This window comes from Pseudomassariella vexata (genome assembly GCF_002105095.1).
Source record: "Pseudomassariella vexata strain CBS 129021 chromosome Unknown BCR38scaffold_1, whole genome shotgun sequence".
Taxonomy (NCBI): domain Eukaryota; kingdom Fungi; phylum Ascomycota; class Sordariomycetes; order Amphisphaeriales; family Pseudomassariaceae; genus Pseudomassariella; species Pseudomassariella vexata.
In genome coordinates, this window is record NW_024467956.1 from 2,497,346 (window position 1) to 2,515,722 (window position 18,377).

The 18,377-nt window shown below is 50.1% G+C and overlaps 7 protein-coding genes across 7 annotated transcripts; 3 read left to right on the plus strand and 4 right to left on the minus strand.

Annotated features, from left to right (window-relative positions):
* Positions 1-1,319: 1,319 nt before the first annotated feature.
* BCR38DRAFT_454076 (concanavalin A-like lectin/glucanase domain-containing protein) lies at positions 1,320-2,494 on the plus strand (the record flags this gene model as incomplete). The annotated part of the gene is made up of 3 exons (XM_040861673.1): positions 1,320-1,497; positions 1,558-1,658; positions 1,721-2,494. 3 exons carry the CDS (start codon positions 1,320-1,322, stop codon positions 2,492-2,494), a joined length of 1,053 nt encoding a protein of 350 aa, XP_040721173.1.
* Positions 2,495-2,846: 352 nt separating this feature from the next.
* Positions 2,847-3,083, minus strand: BCR38DRAFT_417431 (uncharacterized protein). Its single transcript, XM_040859158.1, has one exon. It carries the CDS (start codon positions 3,012-3,014, stop codon positions 2,853-2,855), a length of 162 nt encoding a protein of 53 aa, XP_040721174.1. The 5' UTR covers positions 3,015-3,083; the 3' UTR covers positions 2,847-2,852.
* Positions 3,084-3,973, minus strand: BCR38DRAFT_417432 (Tim17/Tim22/Tim23/Pmp24 family-domain-containing protein). Its single transcript, XM_040859159.1, has 3 exons — positions 3,742-3,973; positions 3,587-3,682; positions 3,084-3,468 (listed from the first exon to the last, which is right to left on the minus strand). The coding sequence occupies exons 1-3, from the start codon at positions 3,814-3,816 to the stop codon at positions 3,118-3,120; spliced, it is 522 nt and encodes a 173-aa protein (XP_040721175.1). The 5' UTR covers positions 3,817-3,973; the 3' UTR covers positions 3,084-3,117.
* A 1,605-nt stretch (positions 3,974-5,578) lies between these two features.
* Positions 5,579-5,952, minus strand: BCR38DRAFT_480086 (uncharacterized protein; the record flags this gene model as incomplete). Its single annotated transcript, XM_040863236.1, has 2 exons — positions 5,579-5,727; positions 5,826-5,952. 2 exons carry the CDS (start codon positions 5,950-5,952, stop codon positions 5,579-5,581), a joined length of 276 nt encoding a protein of 91 aa, XP_040721176.1.
* Positions 5,953-8,209: 2,257 nt separating this feature from the next.
* On the minus strand, positions 8,210-12,017 carry BCR38DRAFT_331168 (uncharacterized protein; the record flags this gene model as incomplete). Its single annotated transcript, XM_040855035.1, has 7 exons — positions 8,210-8,322; positions 8,375-8,498; positions 8,559-8,873; positions 8,929-10,175; positions 10,236-11,644; positions 11,701-11,848; positions 11,906-12,017. The coding sequence occupies 7 exons, from the start codon at positions 12,015-12,017 to the stop codon at positions 8,210-8,212; spliced, it is 3,468 nt and encodes a 1,155-aa protein (XP_040721177.1).
* Positions 11,977-12,392, plus strand: BCR38DRAFT_417438 (uncharacterized protein). Its single transcript, XM_040859160.1, has one exon. The coding sequence runs from the start codon at positions 12,076-12,078 to the stop codon at positions 12,250-12,252; it is 177 nt and encodes a 58-aa protein (XP_040721178.1). The 5' UTR covers positions 11,977-12,075; the 3' UTR covers positions 12,253-12,392.
* A 3,862-nt stretch (positions 12,393-16,254) lies between these two features.
* BCR38DRAFT_13592 (branched-chain alpha-ketoacid dehydrogenase) lies at positions 16,255-18,355 on the plus strand. Its single transcript, XM_040853585.1, has 5 exons — positions 16,255-16,523; positions 16,587-16,933; positions 17,008-17,410; positions 17,511-17,841; positions 17,893-18,355. Exons 2-5 carry the CDS (start codon positions 16,743-16,745, stop codon positions 18,306-18,308), a joined length of 1,341 nt encoding a protein of 446 aa, XP_040721179.1. The 5' UTR covers positions 16,255-16,523; positions 16,587-16,742; the 3' UTR covers positions 18,309-18,355.
* Positions 18,356-18,377: the final 22 nt, after the last annotated feature.

An 18,377-nucleotide genomic window follows, 5' to 3' on the forward strand; every position in this document is an offset into this window, starting at 1 on the left:
TTACAGTACGTCTGTCAGATGAGGTTAGCTGCCGCCTGTCATGTTGTGACTGTGTAACGAAAATGTGAAATTATTCGCATAGAGGCGGCAGTCTAGATCGGATACCGGCAACCCCTGCATTAATTGACTTGCGGTTCTCTAAGGTTAGAAGCTTATCGTTCTGCACAGGTAACTACATTCGGGCAAGGAACGTGACTCGATGCCACTACTGTCTCAGCGTCGTCATCTTTGGCCCCTCTGCTCTCCGCTCCCCATCGTCGGCACTTCTGCCGTCTCATGGGATTCCTGGGACTAGTTGATGGGCGAAAATCTTATTCTATGACTATCTTCACCCACACCAGCTCCAACACATATTCGTGACAGGTTCGGTACCATAGGTTTGCATTGAGAGCACAGGCATTCCGATTACGCCAGGAGCAACAGGTGAGTGGGGGATGTGCAGACGAGAAACGGCCTCTGGAGAAAGATATGTATCTGCCCTGGGAACCTGACAGCACATATTGGGCCCGCGTCAACACGCGTCATTCCAACATGTCCAATGATTACTTTTCTTAATACTTGTTTATCTCCTCGGCTGGAACCCGCGGGCCGCGTAGTGGTGCTATTCTGGCGTCGTGCGATCTCGACGCACTCGCTGCATCTGTCTGGGTACAAGGTGCAAGGCATACAGCATCACCCCATCTCCAGTTTTCCGAAGGCGCAGCCGGCTGCCATTACGAATTGAAGACAATTTTGGCGTGGTGTTTCGTACGTGGCTACCAAATCCGGATAATAGCCCACCGACAGCTGTCAGCTGTCGGTGTGGTGCAAAGTTGTGTGTACGGGGATACTTGGGATAGTGTTTGGTTAAAACCTGCCGTTGGCGGCAACCCAATGCGACCATGTCGACTACCTCGTTGTATTCGCAGGATTCGGCACTTCTGTTTCATCCAAACAAACAACAATTGGGATACGTCCCGTTTGAGTATTGGAAAGGTCCCAAACCAGTCATACCCAAGTCGCAGCAACGGCTCGAAACCCGAGATTCCCAGAGGTTGACTCGTATCTCAGTAAAACCACTTCAGGCTATCGGCAGCAGAGCGGCGCAGCTTCTTTCCCCCGCGTTAGTGCGAGCATCCTTCAACGAGAAGGAGGAACTATACGAGACAGACGGCAACAAGTCGTCGTCTAGTATTATGGGATTTAACGGCACAGATGCGGGTTTAAGATCGGGTGGTCCTTCTACTTTCAATGTTCGCGACGCCAATGGTGACGTTGAGTTACTATCTGGACCTCCACCCTCTTACACGAGAGGACCAGAACATTCATCAGCAAGAAACATGGGAGGAAGTAGCAACTCACAGTGGAATTTTCGGACTTGGCGAAAGCGTACTTGGGCCATCATTGCGACTGTTCTAATTGCTATTATCATCGCAGCTGTCGTCGCTGGTGTTTTGGTCTCCAAAGCAAACCGCTATCCCGACTACAGCAAGCTCAGCTACAGCTTGAAAGACACCTGTCAGTCCCGCACCCCATTTTCAATCATGATGAATCATCACTGACGAATTGTTTGAAAAGACTCTGGAGAGACCTTCTTCGATCAATTTGATTATTATGAGGGGTACGACCCGACAGAGGGTTTCGTTCACTATGTTCCGCAAACAACAGCAGAGTCACTCGTGAGTCAGCCCCCTTGTACAACTCTCAGTAGACAACATGATGCCAACCCGCATGATCTCAGAACCTGACTTATGCCTCAAGCGACTCGGCCATCTTGAGAGTTGATACATCGGTCGGAAACACCTCAGAGCCAGATGCCTCAACTGGGCGTTTCTCTGTGCGTATTACATCCAAGACGCAGTACGACAATGGCCTTTTCGTCTTCGACATCAAGCACACTCCCTACGGCTGCGGAACTTGGCCAGCTCTCTGGCTTACTGACCCCGATAACTGGCCGACCAACGGTGAAATTGACGTCATGGAAGCTGTCAACTTGGCCACGGACGGCAACCAGATGACCCTCCACACCAGCGACAACTGCGCGATGAACGTTAAGAGGAAGGAGACCGGCACGGTCCTAACCAAAAACTGTTACAATGGAACCAGCGACAACGCCGGCTGTGGTGTGAGAGGCAGTGACTCTAGCTACGGCACTGAGTATAACAGTGCCGGCGGCGGCATTATGGCGCTCGAGTGGCGAGACGCTGGTATCCGCATGTGGCAGTTTGCCCGAGGGTCGGTACCCTCCGACATCACCAACGACAGTCCGGATCCCAGTACTTGGGGTACGGCAACTGCCGACTTCCCCAACACGGATTGCTCTATCAGCTCGCACTTCAAGAACCAAAGCATCATTGCTAATATCGACCTTTGCGGCACTTGGGCTGGAAGCGAGAGTATCTATGGGGAGAGCGGCTGCCCGAGCAGCTGCACCGATTTCGTTGCCAACTATCCGCAGAACTTTACCAACGCGTATTGGGAGTTTGGATCGTTCAAAGTCTACTCTGCCTCGTGATCTGGTATCACGCATGGGCTGGCCTTGGCGTTTGTGGTGTATAGTCCTGGACGGGATTTGACTTCTTGAGGAGAGGTAGATTTCTTTTTCAGCGTCGGCGTTTTGGAACTCCAGACGGTACCTAATGGACGAGATCAAAAGCAGCCTGTTCAATCGTATCGCGGGCGATGATTTTTGGCTTGATTGTGGTCAACCAGGGATAAGGAGATGGTCACTTTGGTGGTCAGGCACTATATCCTGACAAAATTATAGTGCCACATGAAGATTGTTCTATTCAAACACAACGAGAGATTCCGTTTAGGAGCAAAGATGCGAGGACAATTGTAGAATAGTTGCGGTCCGTAGACTATGGTTGTAATTATATCGAAATACAAGTGGAGATGTCATCGTGCCATCTATATCTATCGTAATATCCAAGAACGCCACAGCTATGCGGATGAGCGCCCAACGCCTTTTTACACGTGCCTTCCCGAGGGTCAATACCGACGCGGCACTCTTGTACACCAATACACTTCATCATACAGACGGTTCTCAGGTTATGAGTATGCTCTTTCTCATCCTCGCTCACTCCCCTCCCCTTCCCCTTACCTCTCCCTAGTCCACATCATTACCCCCAAACCCCGTTATTCCTCACCCGGACTCCTCATATACGCATCAATAGCCGCACTAAACGCCGCGAAAGCCGCACACCCACCGCCCGCAGCAATGGGGCCCCCTGAACGCGCCAGAATACCGCCCGTGAGACATCCCGCAGCCACGCCGTTGAACATGTCGTTCTTGGCGCGGAACCCCTCAATGCCGCACTCGATGCCCGCGAACAGGCCGCCCACCTTGCCGAAGTTCTTGGCCATTCCATAGGAGCGGCTGCCCATGTCTTTGAGGCCGATCTTGACCTGCTCCTTCGTCGAGAGGGCTTTGAGGTTTTCGGCGGGTCCGGGCGCGCCTGGGACGTGATAGGGGGTGTCGTATTGCATCTGTTGGGGGGAGAGAGTCAGCAAATGTGTGTGTAGGAGAGTAGAGCTAGGTTCAAGGAGCTTGCCCCTCCCCATAGGTACTAATTGCTGCGGAGGGAAGAGTGGGGAGGAGACGTACAGATGCCATGAACATTCCGAACAGACCGCCCATTCCGAAACCCATGACTCCTGAGATTGCCGTCTTGCCAAAACAGGACTCCATCATCGCTTGCATCTAGATAGGACCAGATCAGTATTCGCGCCTAATATCGCATCGATCGGTGCAGACCATACTGCTTTGACATTTGGGTCAGTCTGAGGACCATACGGGCCCTGCGGGACCCCGGCTCCTCCTGGTAGACCATTCATGGTTTTGAGGTCGTGCGATCGGTTGGGGCTTCGTTGTGCTGATCGAGGTGCACATCGTCGTCGGATGATAGTCAGCTCTGAAGTGGTTATCGCGGCGATAAGGATGGATTTTATTCTGCCTCTGGGTGCCGCCTGCTTCTTTTGACATTTTGTTCAAACGTACTTGTACTAAGTTGGATTATAGTCTTCTTCCGCTTGAGCTAAAATACTGTGCTACCCGAAACTTGACACATTGTGCTTAGTCACGACTTACTCCTGGCCAGGCCTCAGTCATCTGATGGAAGCACTAAAGCTCAGCTTCACGAGTTGAAAAACAAACAAGCCCATAGTGCTTCAGGAACATTTCCTATCATTGTTCATTACATACTTGGGTATCATGTGTCCTTGGTAGTCCTCATTGTCGTCATCATCATGATGAACAAGACTTCAAAACTGATTATTCCCAATGGGAATCGCGCACTTTTTCCCTCAGAGCCAGCATGGCAACTCACGCACATGTTTCAGAGAGGGGAGACGGGGATCGCAGAAAGTGTTTTGACTTCCCCGGCAATCCCTCTTGCGGCGCTGCCAACTTCAAGGGAACCAGTCGGTGCATTCATGCCTGTGGCCATCGTGGAGCTCTGATCCTATCTCTCGGGCCTGTGGCGTTTTTGGTCGATCAGGCAGCACTATGTATTCCTTCCACCCCTGGAGGGTACAGCGTATAGCTCGTGGGGCATCGCTTTGCCGTCCCATATCATTTCTAGATACTAGACTGGTTGTTTGTAGATGAGCGGCAGCTAAGTCGAGTCAGGTGGATTTACATACTTTTCCTAGAAGTTCCACGCTGTAACCACTTCCCAGTGCAATCGGCATGAAAGAAAGCAGCATACGTGGTAGTTGTGACTGCCTTCAAATTGGTGCTCGTCCAGAAGCTCAACACAGCTTCGGGCAGACTCGACCGCTTCGATGTTCTTCTTGCCTTCGTAAATGGCCTAAGGAAAGACGAGGTCGGGTTTCTTCCATTGGCTGCCGACGACAAGCCCGGAGCGGAAGCCGTGCAATTGCCGGTGCCGGTTTTTGCTCTGACAGAGCCGGTGTGGCTGCTTCGGTGGGGGTGTTGTCTGCTCCCCGGCCGTGGCATCTCGAATCTCTTGAGTCGGAGTAGGAGGCCAGTCCTAAGGTGAGATTGGAGAAACGTCTTCGGACTGCCGTGTTACCGTCGTGGTTTTGTTCCGAGTAATCGTACTGACGCTTTGTTGTGAATACCGTTGTTTTTCTCCTCCCTCTTTCCACCTCCACGATATCCCGCAATAGTTACAATCCAAACTCATCATAATACTTATAACCTTAGCTGGGAATTCGATACCCATCTATCAAGCCGTCTGTTGCGTGATTATGCACGAAGCGCATTGAAAAAGACAATCCACATCTGCAGAAAAGAAAAGACGGAACGCCTCGCGTATAAAACTAGGCAACATAGTTGATTTCATCAATATCACGAATGGGACGGTATTATTGGTCGCTGACAGGTGAAGGAATGTGTATATTCAGGGGCAAGCGCCACCTAAGAACTATGTGAAAACCACCCGAACGCCACGAGGCGTCAAGATGCCACATGAGAAAGGCAACTAGCTGTATTTACAAATATGATCAAGAAGTGCGCCATGTGGCGCAGATATTGTTCTTTGAACAGAAAGAGACATGAATCTGTGGTATCCCTATGGGGGGTATGTTAGCTTGATATGAAGGCGCCATGGAATAAATGGAAAAGACCCACCCTCTAGTTGACGGGCTGGAAACCATCCTCGTTCTTGCACTGGTCGTTGTAGTAGTCCTTGTAGGCCTGCTGGTCGGCAGGTTCGGGGCAGGCGCTGGCGATGTTCTCGATGCCGCTGCGGATCGAGGGGCTGGCGCAGAGGCAGTCCCTGTCTGTTGAAATCAGATTGTGCACCCCTAGTATTAAGGGGTTTTCCTGGGGTAGCGGCGGGTTTGGGCCGGGAAAGGCAAACAATTAGAAGATGACATACCGGCCTGGCCACAGCCAGATGCCTGCAAGGCCGCGGCGAGACTATCGACTCCGCAAGCGGGCAGGTCCTGGGCGACGGCGCCAGCGATGAGGGCAGCGGCGGAGGCGAAGATGAGAGTGAACTTCATTTTGAATGATTGGGTGAGAGTTGTGACGGGAGGTTTGGTTGAGTGTGTTGGTGGTTTGGTGGTTTGGTGATGATGAGAATGTTGCGAGTTGATGCTGATGAGGAATCGGAACCTGAGGAGGACGAAGCTGGATTCTTATAGTAAAAGGAGTCTCATTTTTCATATGATCCAAACTTTGCACACTTCGCGATATAATCTTGTCAGGCATGTTCGATCTAGCCTCGCGTCTGCATACGAAGCTCGACATGGTAAGCAGAACTCAGATGACGGAAACAATTTTATTACCGTCAAACAAGTAAGCGCGTGACTAGTCGGGACCCTAAAGTTGACCAAAAGTTTCGTGCCGCTTGTATAAACCAAGTCGAAGACATGGCGTAAGAGCAAATATGTCTGCAATGCGCATCTGTTGTTCGTCGGCCGGGCTTGATATGAGCTAAACTTGAAAGTAGAGTGACCAATTGCTTCAGTCAGAACTCCTTGCTCTGATCCTCACGTAGATACGTCGTTGTTTTGTGTACATGTTTTCAAATTCATTCACTTTGACGTGTACGTGTGGCGTCTCCCTACACGCAGACTTGGGATCCCTGAAGCTCTGGGGCATGCTGTCCGAACGGGAACCCGAAAGTCAGTAGGACTTGACATTCATGAGTCAATACTCGAGAATTATCATGGTTTCATGCCGATGATTGTATAAACTTGCACCATATTGTCGATATGACATTGAGAGTTCGTGTTAGAGTTCCCGTCAACCCGCAAGCCAATCTGTCAGTATAGGCTAATATGTATCTAACGGCCATGCACCCCAGATGTGCACAAGACACCGAAACTTCCTGCAACCTTCGAAAGGTCATTTTCAAGTTTTAGCATAGTTACGTGGATCAACCTCTTTCAATTTCCCTTGCTTGGACGAACTCACTTGCTTACACGAGCAGGCCAAGGTTTACAAGAACGCGGTCATAATCATAGCTGACCCTGTGACGGGACATACTTTTTGTATATTGTTGACTGACCCACGATTCATGTTGTGTTTCCTCACGCCCATATCCTCACTTGCTTAACTTCCATTGATGTCACTTTGCGGATTTCACGGTTTGTGTTGCAGAACTCTAGACGTAATCGACGTGTCGTGCAGTTTTTTTACAATGTAGTCTCAGATAGATCAAACATGTGTGACTTAACTACTACAACTCTCTCGTTTGGCCCTGAAAGTTGTACATTTCCAGAGTAACGTGACACTTGTGCCTTTATGTGGCTTTTCTTCTCGCTGCCACATTATCTTTTCCCAACCCATCCTATTCCCTGCAACGACAAATTACCTGGGTGCACGTCTCAAAGCAAAAGTTGTTGGAGGGCAGGGCAAGGGGAGAGAAGGGGGCTCACCTTGAAGAGAAAGGCATGCCAGTCGTGGCTACTTTTGTTGGATGGAAGAAACCAAGCTATTGGGCAGCGTACAGTCACTGTAGGTACGGTCCACTAGGGTCCTTGCAGATTGGCCGATTGCAGTTGAGCTTGGTGACCCCTTGCTGGGCTACACACAAAATGTTTGAGTCATTCTTGCGACCAACTAGCACCACTACACGGTTCGAATGTGTACTGTTATGCAACCTCTATACCGTATAATTCTCGCTATGGAGTAATTTACTGGATGAAGTGCTTCTGCTGGTGCCAATGGTCTTCCTTACATATAAACATAAGAGCTAGCTCCAGCAGGTTCACCCACAGCTTCTGGGCGCGGCATTTTCGCAAAACACCAGCAGCATCCACACTGGTTTGCATTATGTCACCCTTTATTCTGGCAAACGTCTGTCTGGGTCCCTGTTTGTGTACACTGCGCACGTTTCTTCGCTGGCTTCAAATGCCGGCCTCAAGCTACGCCCCACGTTAACGAAAATAAATAGAAGAATAATCACCCGGCTGTCGTTGCCTTGAGATCTGTACAAGCCCTTCCCTCATGCCAATGTCCGTCCCCTTTTCCTAGTGGCGATGCATATTTTGAACACCCACAACCAAGATTGCTGGGTGCCAATCCCCGCCACAGCTCCAGCTACGAGACGTTAAGCGGGCAGAGATAACGCTGCATGAAAATGACGACTGGGCAGGGGAGAACACAAGAGGTATATTTGGCCACCCAATCCCTGCCACTTTGCCATATAATTCCATACCAAAGACTATGGCATCATGTCTTAGATGGCCGATGTCTAACGCTGTCGAGTGCCCGAGTGTCAGCACGCATATCTTGATACAGCTGCTTCCATGTCTACTTCAGGAACATCTCCTGTCCATTCCGTGTGGATCTTGTGCGGTCCACATGATCCAATCCGAGAATCATATCGTCCTCAACTGCACCACCCTCGGCAAAAAGACAATCATCTACAATACTGTCAGCTGATCTTCTCCAAATGCAACGCTTCCAGAGACTTACCATCTTTAAGGTAAACTGGCTTTTGATATCGCTTGATTATGGCGAACTTAATCTTCTCAAAAGCCTTGCCCTTGATGCCTGTGCGCTTTTCAAGGCGCTTCTTTGTTTCCGAGAATTCCTCACCCTGACTTGTTAGCTTGTTTATCTCCACATACACACACACACACATGTTTGCTATTCGTACCTCTTTCAGCAAGAACTTGAAGGGGATGCCGTGCACCCTCGTGGGGTCTGACTGAAAGTGCATGACCTTGATGAAATCACGTTCATCAACGTCAAGCTCTTCGTCCGGAATCCGCTCTGCAACCACATCCGCATAATCATTAATACTGAGCACTGGATAGCTTGGTGCGAGCTCCCTGAAGAACTTGTGGTGGTGAATCTCGTAGACTCGTATCCGCCCGCCTTCTTGCTCATCCTTGATTTGCGCCTTCTTGGAGAATGCCTGAATGAGATCTTCGATATGACCTTGTTTGTTGACAAGGACATCGAAGGTTTCCTGTGACACCAAGGTTAACTACTTGTGGGTTGTCCAATGAGCCAAGACGACCTACATCTTTGGTGATGCCTTCGGAGAGCCAGGTCACCTTGACATTCTTCTTTGTGTCCAGCTCAGCAAGACTCATTTCAAGAATTTCAAAGCACAGTACGTCTTGCTTTGTCTGCGAGTTCGTCTGCGTATAACTGTGAGGATTGAGGATCTGGTGGAGTGTTTGGTTTGCCGTGCGCCTGATGGGTCCTTTCGGGTTACCACTAGTAGCATTGACAGACCAGAAGCGAATATGTGTCGGATCGACCTTCAGGCCATCGGCAACACGTTCGGCCAGTTGGTCGTAGCTTATTTTACTGCTGAGTGTGAGTATGAAGCTGTCATATTCTTTGTCACACCTGGTCGGGTGCGGGTAGAAGCGCACGTCCTTCTTCCAACACAAGAAGTCGTAGAAGTCGCGAGCGTCATCGAAATGGTCCCATCTCTTGACAACACCATCCGAGGGCTTATCGCCAAGTCTCGTTATCTTACCCAGAATCTCACCTGAGGCCTTACGCTCCGGTACTCGTTGGAAACAGATAATATCGCCATCCTGCAGCTCGGCGGCCTTCAAGGACTGCTTCGCTTTGAGGGTCTCAATCATCGATGGCTTGATCTCTTCCCACATTGCCAGTTGCTCTCCTGGAGGCAGCTTCTCCCCCCAGCCCATCTTTTTGGAGAGTATGGGAACCAGCTCCTCAACCTTCTTCTCCTTGCTGACATAGACGTGGCCAACACCCTGGAGAGTTTGCTTCTCATGGTCAAAGTATTTCAAGAATAGGAGTATCAGGTCCGTCTTGACAATGACACCATTGGCGTTTCCTTGATAAGTTGGCCAAACAGCCTCGCCCTGAGCGTTGAGTTCTTCCGCGACCTCGACCCAGAGGCGGAGCGAGTAATCCCGGCTAGTACTGGCTGACCGCGTATATGTTTCCTCCACGGTGGGCTTGAGATCCATGATGGGTTGGTCAGGTCTCGTCGTTTTGTTTTGTCTATTGACCATGATCCACAGGCGTATTCTGCGGGGATCCTGTTGGATATCTTCTGCGATGGTCGCAAGAAGCTCTTCCATTGTGGATCTTTTTTTGGTTTTGTAAAGCCTTGGTGCAGCAGGATCGTCCTTGGGATCCGCATCGAAATTGGTCAAATCAGTGGCTCCATGGTTCTTGAATGTTTCCTCGGTGATGACCTTGACGGGGCAGTAGAGATGCTGCTCTTCACGCTCCTTTTTCTTGGCCTCCTTTGCCGCAGCCTCTTCTGTCAATCTTCTCTCTGTCGACGCGTTAGTTTCGCTTGCATCAAAGCAATGGACTGAAAAAGGCTACAACTTACCTAGATGGGCCGGCACGTCTTCTTGGCTCACAGGTGTCAAGACTTGGTCTAACCGAGACTCTCGAATGTAGACTAACATGTATGCACTCATCTGGCGGATGACAGGTTGCTTTCTCTGCTGCAATGCGGAACGAAGCTGGGGATTGGAGGTCTTGTATTCGCCACCATAGTTCTCCTCCAGGGTTTCTCTCATCGTTGCCTTGGTGACTTTGTCATCGTCAAACTTGTGGAACCATCCATCTTTATTTGGTTTCAGGAAAGCATAGTAGTGTCCCGCGTTAAGGTCTCCACTGTGCACCAGAACACCATGAAGCTTGTATACCCAGGGTTCAGACATATCAGCACCCTTCTCAAGGTACGGTGCTACGTCAAGGGTATCAGGAAACTCAAAGCGGTCGTTCACCTTCATCATGGCGTCGCGTTGAATGTCGTACTCGAAGCGCTTCAGGTGCAGATGCAAAACCTCGGGAAAGCTTGTGAATATAACACCTTTGTGCGCGTCTTGGTATTTGAACTCGTCACCAGCCCAGTACTTGTTCTCACCGTCAAGCGTTTCCTGCTGGATGTAGTCCTTGAAACTGTCCTGGAGGGTCGAGATACCTCGGACATTCAACTGAATATCCCAGAAGTCCTCAATGCGGCTTGATTCGTAGTCTACGTCGATGCAGGAAACGTAGGTTTTGACCTTGCCACTGAGCATACGCGGGAGAGCATCCTCGGCGTCGGTGCCCTTCATCCTCTCCTCCATGCGCTCAATGAGTTTTCTCGATAGCTCCTGCACATCCTGCTGCTCGAAGATATGCCGCGTATCCCAGCCGAAAGACTTGGTGAGCTCGTTCGTCCCTACCGCAGAGTTAGATGTCTGGAGCTGGTAGAATAATCTCTGCAGTGTGTAGGCGCTGTTGGCGATGCTCTCGTCCTCGGCTGTGGGTATTTGATATACAGCTTTCCGGAAAGCATTGGTGAAGTACAAGGACTGGAGCAGCGAGTTAAGGTAGCACGTGGCACCTTGGTTCTTCAGACCGACGTAACCGGTTTCCTTCTTCGAGTCGTAGTTATTGAAATTGTGCCATAACACGCCTGTCTCATCCTCCACAATCCGGACGTAGGCAGTGAGGTTGCAAGATTCGTTTTCGCATAGGGGGCGATCTGAGTCCAGCCAAGGAAGCTGAAACATCTTCTTGAGCTCCAGGAATCTGGTGAACCCCCAGTCGCTTTCCTCTTTAGTGAAACGGTGGTGTGCGTTGTGGTGGGAGAATAGAGAAGGATCGTCTATGTTCCACATGACCAAGCCGAATTGCACACAGCAGCTCCAGTCGTCAGGTATCTTGCTGGTATCCTCAAACCCATGCTCGAGATATATTGAAGACTGGTCAACATTGTTACCAAAGGGAAATAGGAGAATTCGCCTAACGACACAGATTTAGAAAAACATCCAGAAAATGCATTCAGAGGATGGACTGACCATGGAAATCCACCAGCGTGGAAGACAGGGCCATGTTCTTTCTTGTTCAGAGACCTCCAGTTCTCCACTGTCCATGTGTGAACGGCATCTTCGAGGATCTTGGGCTCTTCGATGAGTGTAGGAAGAACAACCTCCTTCATAGCCTCATCTGCACATTCCCAAGTCAGCGCAAGCCACACCTCCTAACATTTCGCAGAAAACATACAGTCCGTCGCAAGCAAGATTCTATCTGGCTGGTCTGGGTTGATGATGGCAACTTCGTCTTTCTCGTTGTCGGTCGGTTGGACGACATAGTCGTCCTGGGTGTCAACTACCATGTCGTTCGGCGAGTGTATCTCGGAATCGTAGCTCTTCACGGCGGACAGGAAAGTTAGCATGCGTCTGGATCGGAGGGTTCGAAGTAGGCAACTTGAGTGCTGGCAGGAAGGGAACCCGCCCGTCGTAGCAAGCCGCAAAACAAACAGCCAAGTGGACAGAAGGCCCAGCGCATCAAAAAGGGTTATTTGTGCCCTGCCAGTCAGAAGACAGGGAGGCACAGCGATAGTTGAGTAGAAGAATGAAGTATAAAGCATGCGACCAAGAAAAGCAGTCATATGCAGAGTTAGCCGGTAGATGGAAAGGGTGCTATCTCACCATGTCTGCAGTGGGTGTGTGCACCGATACTATGTTTGTGGGAGTATCACCCAAGGGCAGTGTCGACTTGGGTCAGCCGTGAAAGATGTCGTCGTTGTCACGATTTCCCTTCAGCGGGGTCGGTTGTTCCTGCGGAATGAAGAATGAAGGAAGGAAGAAGGGAAACGTAATAGGCCTCGTTTCGGCGAAATAGGTAACAGCAACGTAAGGGCAGATTGAGTGACGTTAACTGTGAGTGCAAGGTAAATGTAGGGACAGACACAATTGAGCGCTGGATGGTGAATTGGTTTCCAAGAAGACAGGGAAGCTTTGCTGATGTTGCTTCACACACACATCACGCATTGGATTGACAAGGTTGACACCAAAGACGGAACCATTTGGGTGGGCTGTGGTAGAACCAGAAGCAGGCGCAGCAGAGCAAAGAACCAGAACACGGCTACCACTCACCTGCCTTCACGCCTTGTGGGGGCCTTGTACCCCTCCATTAGCGCGGTACATCAAGCACGGCTCTAAGGACGTGGATCTTCGAGTAAGCATCTCCCGAGGTCCTCCCAAATGCATAAAAGCCGCTTTTCTAGGCTTGTAACAATGACTTTGAAGGCCAGCTCCAGTTACAGCCCCAAGGGCAAATGTATCTGCTTATTTTTTTCTGGACAAAGTGACTCCAGGGTGCCCCACCAATTCTATATCAAATGACGTGTATCGTGCTGAGCATCGCTATCACGACAACTGAACATGGCAAATGTCAATATGCCGCTTGAAGCAAGCTAGCAATTGAGCACACTGGAGCAGCACACCTAACCTCAAATGCAATCAATGAACAGCAGTTTCTTAACCATTTGCACCTAACGTCACATTGTTAGGCATCGCTTTTTTACATAGTATTGTGAAATCGTCCAAGGTAGTATTAGAGGTAACAGGGCAGGTCTGTTGCTAAGTTCCTCAGATATGCTATGTTATAGCTGCCTGAACTACTTGCAGATGAAGGGTCACTATGTAACTTTTCGAAAATATTATATGTATAGTAGATAAAAGTTCAAATTGAACCTCTCCTCTTATTTCTAGATTGTTGACTGTTTGTAATGTCCTAGCTAGCTGGTTTTGTCCAGTTTTGTCCTATTCACTGTCATGTGGCAGTTGACCTATGTACGCAAGCTCACAAGCTTAAGGACCTCGGCAACTACAGCATTCCCGTAACTTCCACTCGGTATTTGATGTGTAACCTGAATGGTGGTTTGCCCACTTGTTTTGTGAAAAGGAGCATTAATCACTGTTGTCGGAAATGAAATAGCCCTGAGGGGTTGCTTGTTAGTTGAAGGTTCCAAGGCTTACTTACATAGGCATATGCTATTCATACTTGCATCTAACCGCATTGACCACCTTTTTGCATGCACCCCCATTTTGCAGGGTCTAACTGAATCAACCTAAATACTTCGTCCATATTATTTATATACAGAACATACTTAATTTAAGTGTCCGAAGACTTAGATATATTATTTCGAGCCCTCTTTTTAGGAGGGACCCTTCCTTCGAGAAAACTATCAATTTCTAACTGCTTATCCGGTAAAATAGGCCGTATTCGCTTATTTCGCTTGTCCTGGGCTGTTCGGATCGCTGATAAGTTAACGAATACTTTATTCGGGTCTGGCTCGACGGGCTGGCGTATATCTGGAGCGTATTTATCGAGTTCTTTATATAGTTGCTAGCTGACACATAAGGGGGTTTAGTCAACCCTTACGGCGCGCTGCCCACCTTGTTGACTTCGCCTACCTAGCGATAATAGGGATATTGGTGCAGTTTAGGATTACGAGCATCCTAGCCAGTCGACCGTCAAGCACTACGTCGGCGGAATATAACTCGACAGCCGGTCCAGAATTCGGATCGTTAATCCGACCCCTTATCGGACCTCGCCTATCCGATAACGCTCGTCGGCGAACCCGTCCCCTCACGATAGAAGGCGCGCAGCACGCCCACTCGCCGCGATTCATGCGAGCGTCTAGACCACGTTACGGTCTATCCACTTGAGCGTATGGTTGAGATGTATACGCTCGACGAGAACCCCAATTAGCAGATACTACGACTTGTCGCGACAAAAAAATAGTCGAGCATCTTCTGCACATCAGCAGCATCCCACCCCTGAGGACGAATTTAAGTGCCACATTACCACACTTATCGGTAGTTCAGGCAAGGGTTGTAGCACAGACTTAGGGAGGGACAGGAGGTTTAGTAGTCGTTTGGCTACAAGTTTACCTGTATAACCGCCCGACGCGGCTTAAGGGCCCGCTATATCATCTATAGCCCCTTAAGGGAGTACTTGTAGAGGTACCGAGGGTTAACACCTACGGCGTATTTAATATTATTATTTTATATAGTTGCTCGTTTTCGATACGTAATTTGCCATTCTCGGCGGCCTGGAGTGTAAGGGCCTTGCCCGCCTTGCCTACTAGGGTACGAATCTGACGAGATACCCCGCCCTCAGCTTTCTCTATCGACTGTAGTTGGCTAGATAGTTGCTGCGCTTTCTGAGGAGTAAAAGCAACTAAAGGTGGTGATATATGAGGCGGAGGATCTGGTGTATGAGGCTCCGGAGGATCACAAGATACGTCGACTAGTCCTTCGGAGCCTAGGGGCCATATACCAGTCTTCCGCCAGCCAGATTTAATATTTTCCGTAGTAAAGGCTCTCTCCGAGGCACGTAGATATGCTTCTAGCATACGTTGCTTGTAAATTGGGGCTGTAGCCTTGTAGGAAGCGTAAGCCCTGAGCTCTTGGCGGTAGTAGGTCTTCAAAGGTGAGAACGGCCCGACATGGCACGGCTGGAGATCGTCACTGTAGTGTGAGGGTAAATACAGCACGGCGACTCTATTCGAGTAGGCTTTCCACATAAATTCGGCATGAATATGTGTCTGGTGGCCGTCGAGGATAAGGAGTCGCCATTCGGTACCCCTAGGCTTCGTCTCGGGGAGAAAAACCTGATCTAACCACCTATTTGCGATAACTTTATTACTCCAGCCCTTACTCGTCGCGGTGTATTCCCACTCAGGCATATTTTGGTCTGGGAACCACTGTGCTTGGACTCTCTTGCCGGAAAATACGCAGACAGGTGTACCCCGTTGGCTATGCGAAATGTACTCTAACCAGGAGCACCACGACGAAGCGTCCGACTTTGATACACGTACCTGGCGTGAATTAGACGTCCCAATAACCGTACCATGCCCAGATTCCCCCTCTTGGACACCTGTCTCATCCATATTATACTCGTTGTCGGGTTTGATACGATACTTCGTACGTAAGCGTTCGAGGAGGGTGTAGAAGTCTCGGATCTTGTTCGAATCGGACGCTCTAACTCGGCTAGCATCTACGACGCGCCCAATTTTGGTACGTATTTGTGGATGGCGGCTAACGAAGTGATCCACCCAGTGTTGGCCGAGTGTATTGTTATCCCCTTGAGCAAGGAGGATTTCGGCAGCGAAGTCGGCCACATAACGCTTGCTAGGAGCCCGTCCACACACTTCTTCGTGTAGGATCCAGTTCACGATAACCTCCTCTTGCTCTGGAGTCAACTTTTGTTGGCTGGAGGCCGCGTCGCGATGCGAATTACCGTGACGAATACAGTAGGACAGTGTAGTCCCCTTGATACCGTACCGATGAGCTGCTACGGCCTGGGAAGAGCCCTGACGGACAAGCTCTTTAGCGCGTTCAATTCGCTGCTCAAAATCGTCCAGACTATTCTCCACTGGATTAGCCATTTTGTACGTAGATAGGGAGCAATTGCGAGGTAAATTGAGAGACGCCGTGTTGTTGAGGCGTAGAAATTTCCTGCAAAATGGGGGTGCATGCAAAAAGGTGGTCAATGCGGTTAGATGCATTTGAGGTTTTCAAGGCTGACCCAAGAGAGCTGGGTCTTCACAATCTAGATGTGGAACCCCGTAGACAAGATGGACATGCATACAATACTAAGTATTCAAGACTGCAGTAATTTTCAGTGTCACCAGAATGGAGAACACAATCTGAGAATCATCAAGGTGAGAAACTGGTACTCTTACGATGCCTCAAAGCCAGGCTCTTTACACAGCCAAGGTAGGTGAAACTGCTTGAAGGTAGATGCAAACGCAAGTTCAGCCCACTCTGAAGCTGCCTCTATGCAAGCTTCGAGCACCGACAGGAGGAGCTAAGCTGGAGAATGTGGGGTAGGTAAACGACCAAGTCCAAAGCTCCAGTCTAAGTGCTGTCAGAGCTCTGACGGGAAATAGGTACCTTTCAATTGTACTTGCAGTCATACTTTGCAAACTCGGCCTCGCAGACAGCACCAGCCTATCTTGTAATACCACCTCAGTTGAACAGCTATTTCGCCCATATTTGCGCCAGCAGTGTTCGCAATATCTGCGTACCTCTATGGAAGTGTCAACATGTTGTCATCCGCGGTGCACCATGCCGCCAAGACCCTCAAGTTCATACCGGCCCTGGGACGAATAGCTTCAACAGCACTTTTACAACAACGCATTAGCCCCCCACATAACACCTCGATCGCAGGGAGCTTGCCACGACGGCGCTGGATACAGACGACGACGAAATGGCGTCCAGTTCAAGTTCTTGACGAGTGAGCTGCCCACCATGCCATGCTGCCAAAGCCGCGGTGTCGAACCCACAGCTGACCAGACGCCCTCTCTATAGATGGGTAGCCAAAGAAGCGCGCCCAATCTCGCTCCGCCAGCTCATGGTCTTCGGCCGCTCCCTGACCGAGTCGCGTCTCCTTTCGTCGGCCAACTATGTGCGCACCGAACTGCCCACCCGCATAGCCCACCGCATCCGCGACATGCAGGCGCTACCGTACGTTGTCGTGACGAACCCGCACATCAGTGAAGTGTACGACCTGTACTACCAGGCGTTTGATAGCTTTCGACGCGTCAAGGAGATCAAGACGCTCGAGGACAACGAGAGGCTCTGTCAGGACATTGCGCAGATGTTGAGAGCACACTTGAGTGTGATACCCAAGCTGGCCATTGGTGTCTTGCAGTCTGCAGACCTTATGGATAAGGGAGAATTAGACCGGTTTATGAATACCGTACTCAGATCGGTAGGTACAACCTCGTCTACTCTAGGATGGACATATCCAAACTGGAGGGCAGTATAGCTGGCGAAGCAGATTGGGAAAGAAGAGCTAACTTATATCACAGCGAATATCCCGTAGAGTGATTGCAGAGCAACACCTCGCTCTGACCGAAACCTTCAACTCGGACTGGTTTTCACCAGGCGCCAAACTTTCCGAATCCGAGTTCATTGGGGAAGTATTCCTCAAATGCGTTGCCAAAGACGTCGTAGAGCAGTGCGGTAAGGCTGTGCAGAGACTCGCCTGCACCGCCAATGGACCAGATACCAATATCCCCGAGATCAGAGTCAGCGGACATATGGACGCAAATTTCCCATATATCCTCAGTCATCTGCAGTACATAGTGGGAGAACTGCTGAGAAACTCGGTCCAAGCTGTCATCGACAAACAAAAGAGCAGTAAGGACCCCGATGGAACACCGCCACCCATCGAAGTGACACTCTGCGAAGCACAGCAGCACGTCATAATCCGATTCTCTGATCAGGGAGGCGGCATTCCCAGAGATATCCTTCCATATCTTTGGTCGTTCAGCAAGGGACCGCAGAGCACGCAGCGCCTAGAAAACCTGACGCAAGTACCAATGATGGCGGCAACTCTGCAGGAGTTGCGAGTGGATGGCAATTTCAGCGGATTGCAGGACGGCAAGATCGGACAGGACAGTTCCCTCACCTCATTATCGACGAGACCACCAAAGCTACGGTTGGGCATGGGTCTACCCCTGAGCAGGGTATACGCCGAGTACTGGGCCGGAAAGCTAGAACTACACAGTTTAGAAGGCTACGGCGTGGATGCGTTCCTGCAAATCTCGAAGCTGGGCAACAAGAACGAACAGCTCACCACCAGAGCGACTATGGACGCTGTATAGGACGAGCTCTATGATGAGCTCTCGGGGGTTCAATACTTCCCGGGTCTCCCTTTGGCGCTCGGCATCGTG

Coding starts and splice junctions, on each gene's coding strand:
- BCR38DRAFT_13592 (XM_040853585.1), top strand. CDS start 16,743: ATGTTGTCATCCGCGGTGCACCATGCCGCCAAGACCCTCAAGTTCATA. Junction 16,934..17,007: donor CCAGTTCAAGTTCTTGACGA/GTGAGCTGCCCA, acceptor CCCTCTCTATAG/ATGGGTAGCCAAAGAAGCGC. Junction 17,411..17,510: donor TGAATACCGTACTCAGATCG/GTAGGTACAACC, acceptor CTTATATCACAG/CGAATATCCCGTAGAGTGAT.
- BCR38DRAFT_417432 (XM_040859159.1), bottom strand. CDS start 3,816: ATGAATGGTCTACCAGGAGGAGCCGGGGTCCCGCAGGGCCCGTATGGT. Junction 3,683..3,741: donor CTGACCCAAATGTCAAAGCA/GTATGGTCTGCA, acceptor GGTCCTATCTAG/ATGCAAGCGATGATGGAGTC. Junction 3,469..3,586: donor TCGGAATGTTCATGGCATCT/GTACGTCTCCTC, acceptor TCCCCCCAACAG/ATGCAATACGACACCCCCTA.
- BCR38DRAFT_417431 (XM_040859158.1), bottom strand. CDS start 3,014: ATGATGAAGTGTATTGGTGTACAAGAGTGCCGCGTCGGTATTGACCCT.
- BCR38DRAFT_417438 (XM_040859160.1), top strand. CDS start 12,076: ATGCGTCTGGATCGGAGGGTTCGAAGTAGGCAACTTGAGTGCTGGCAG.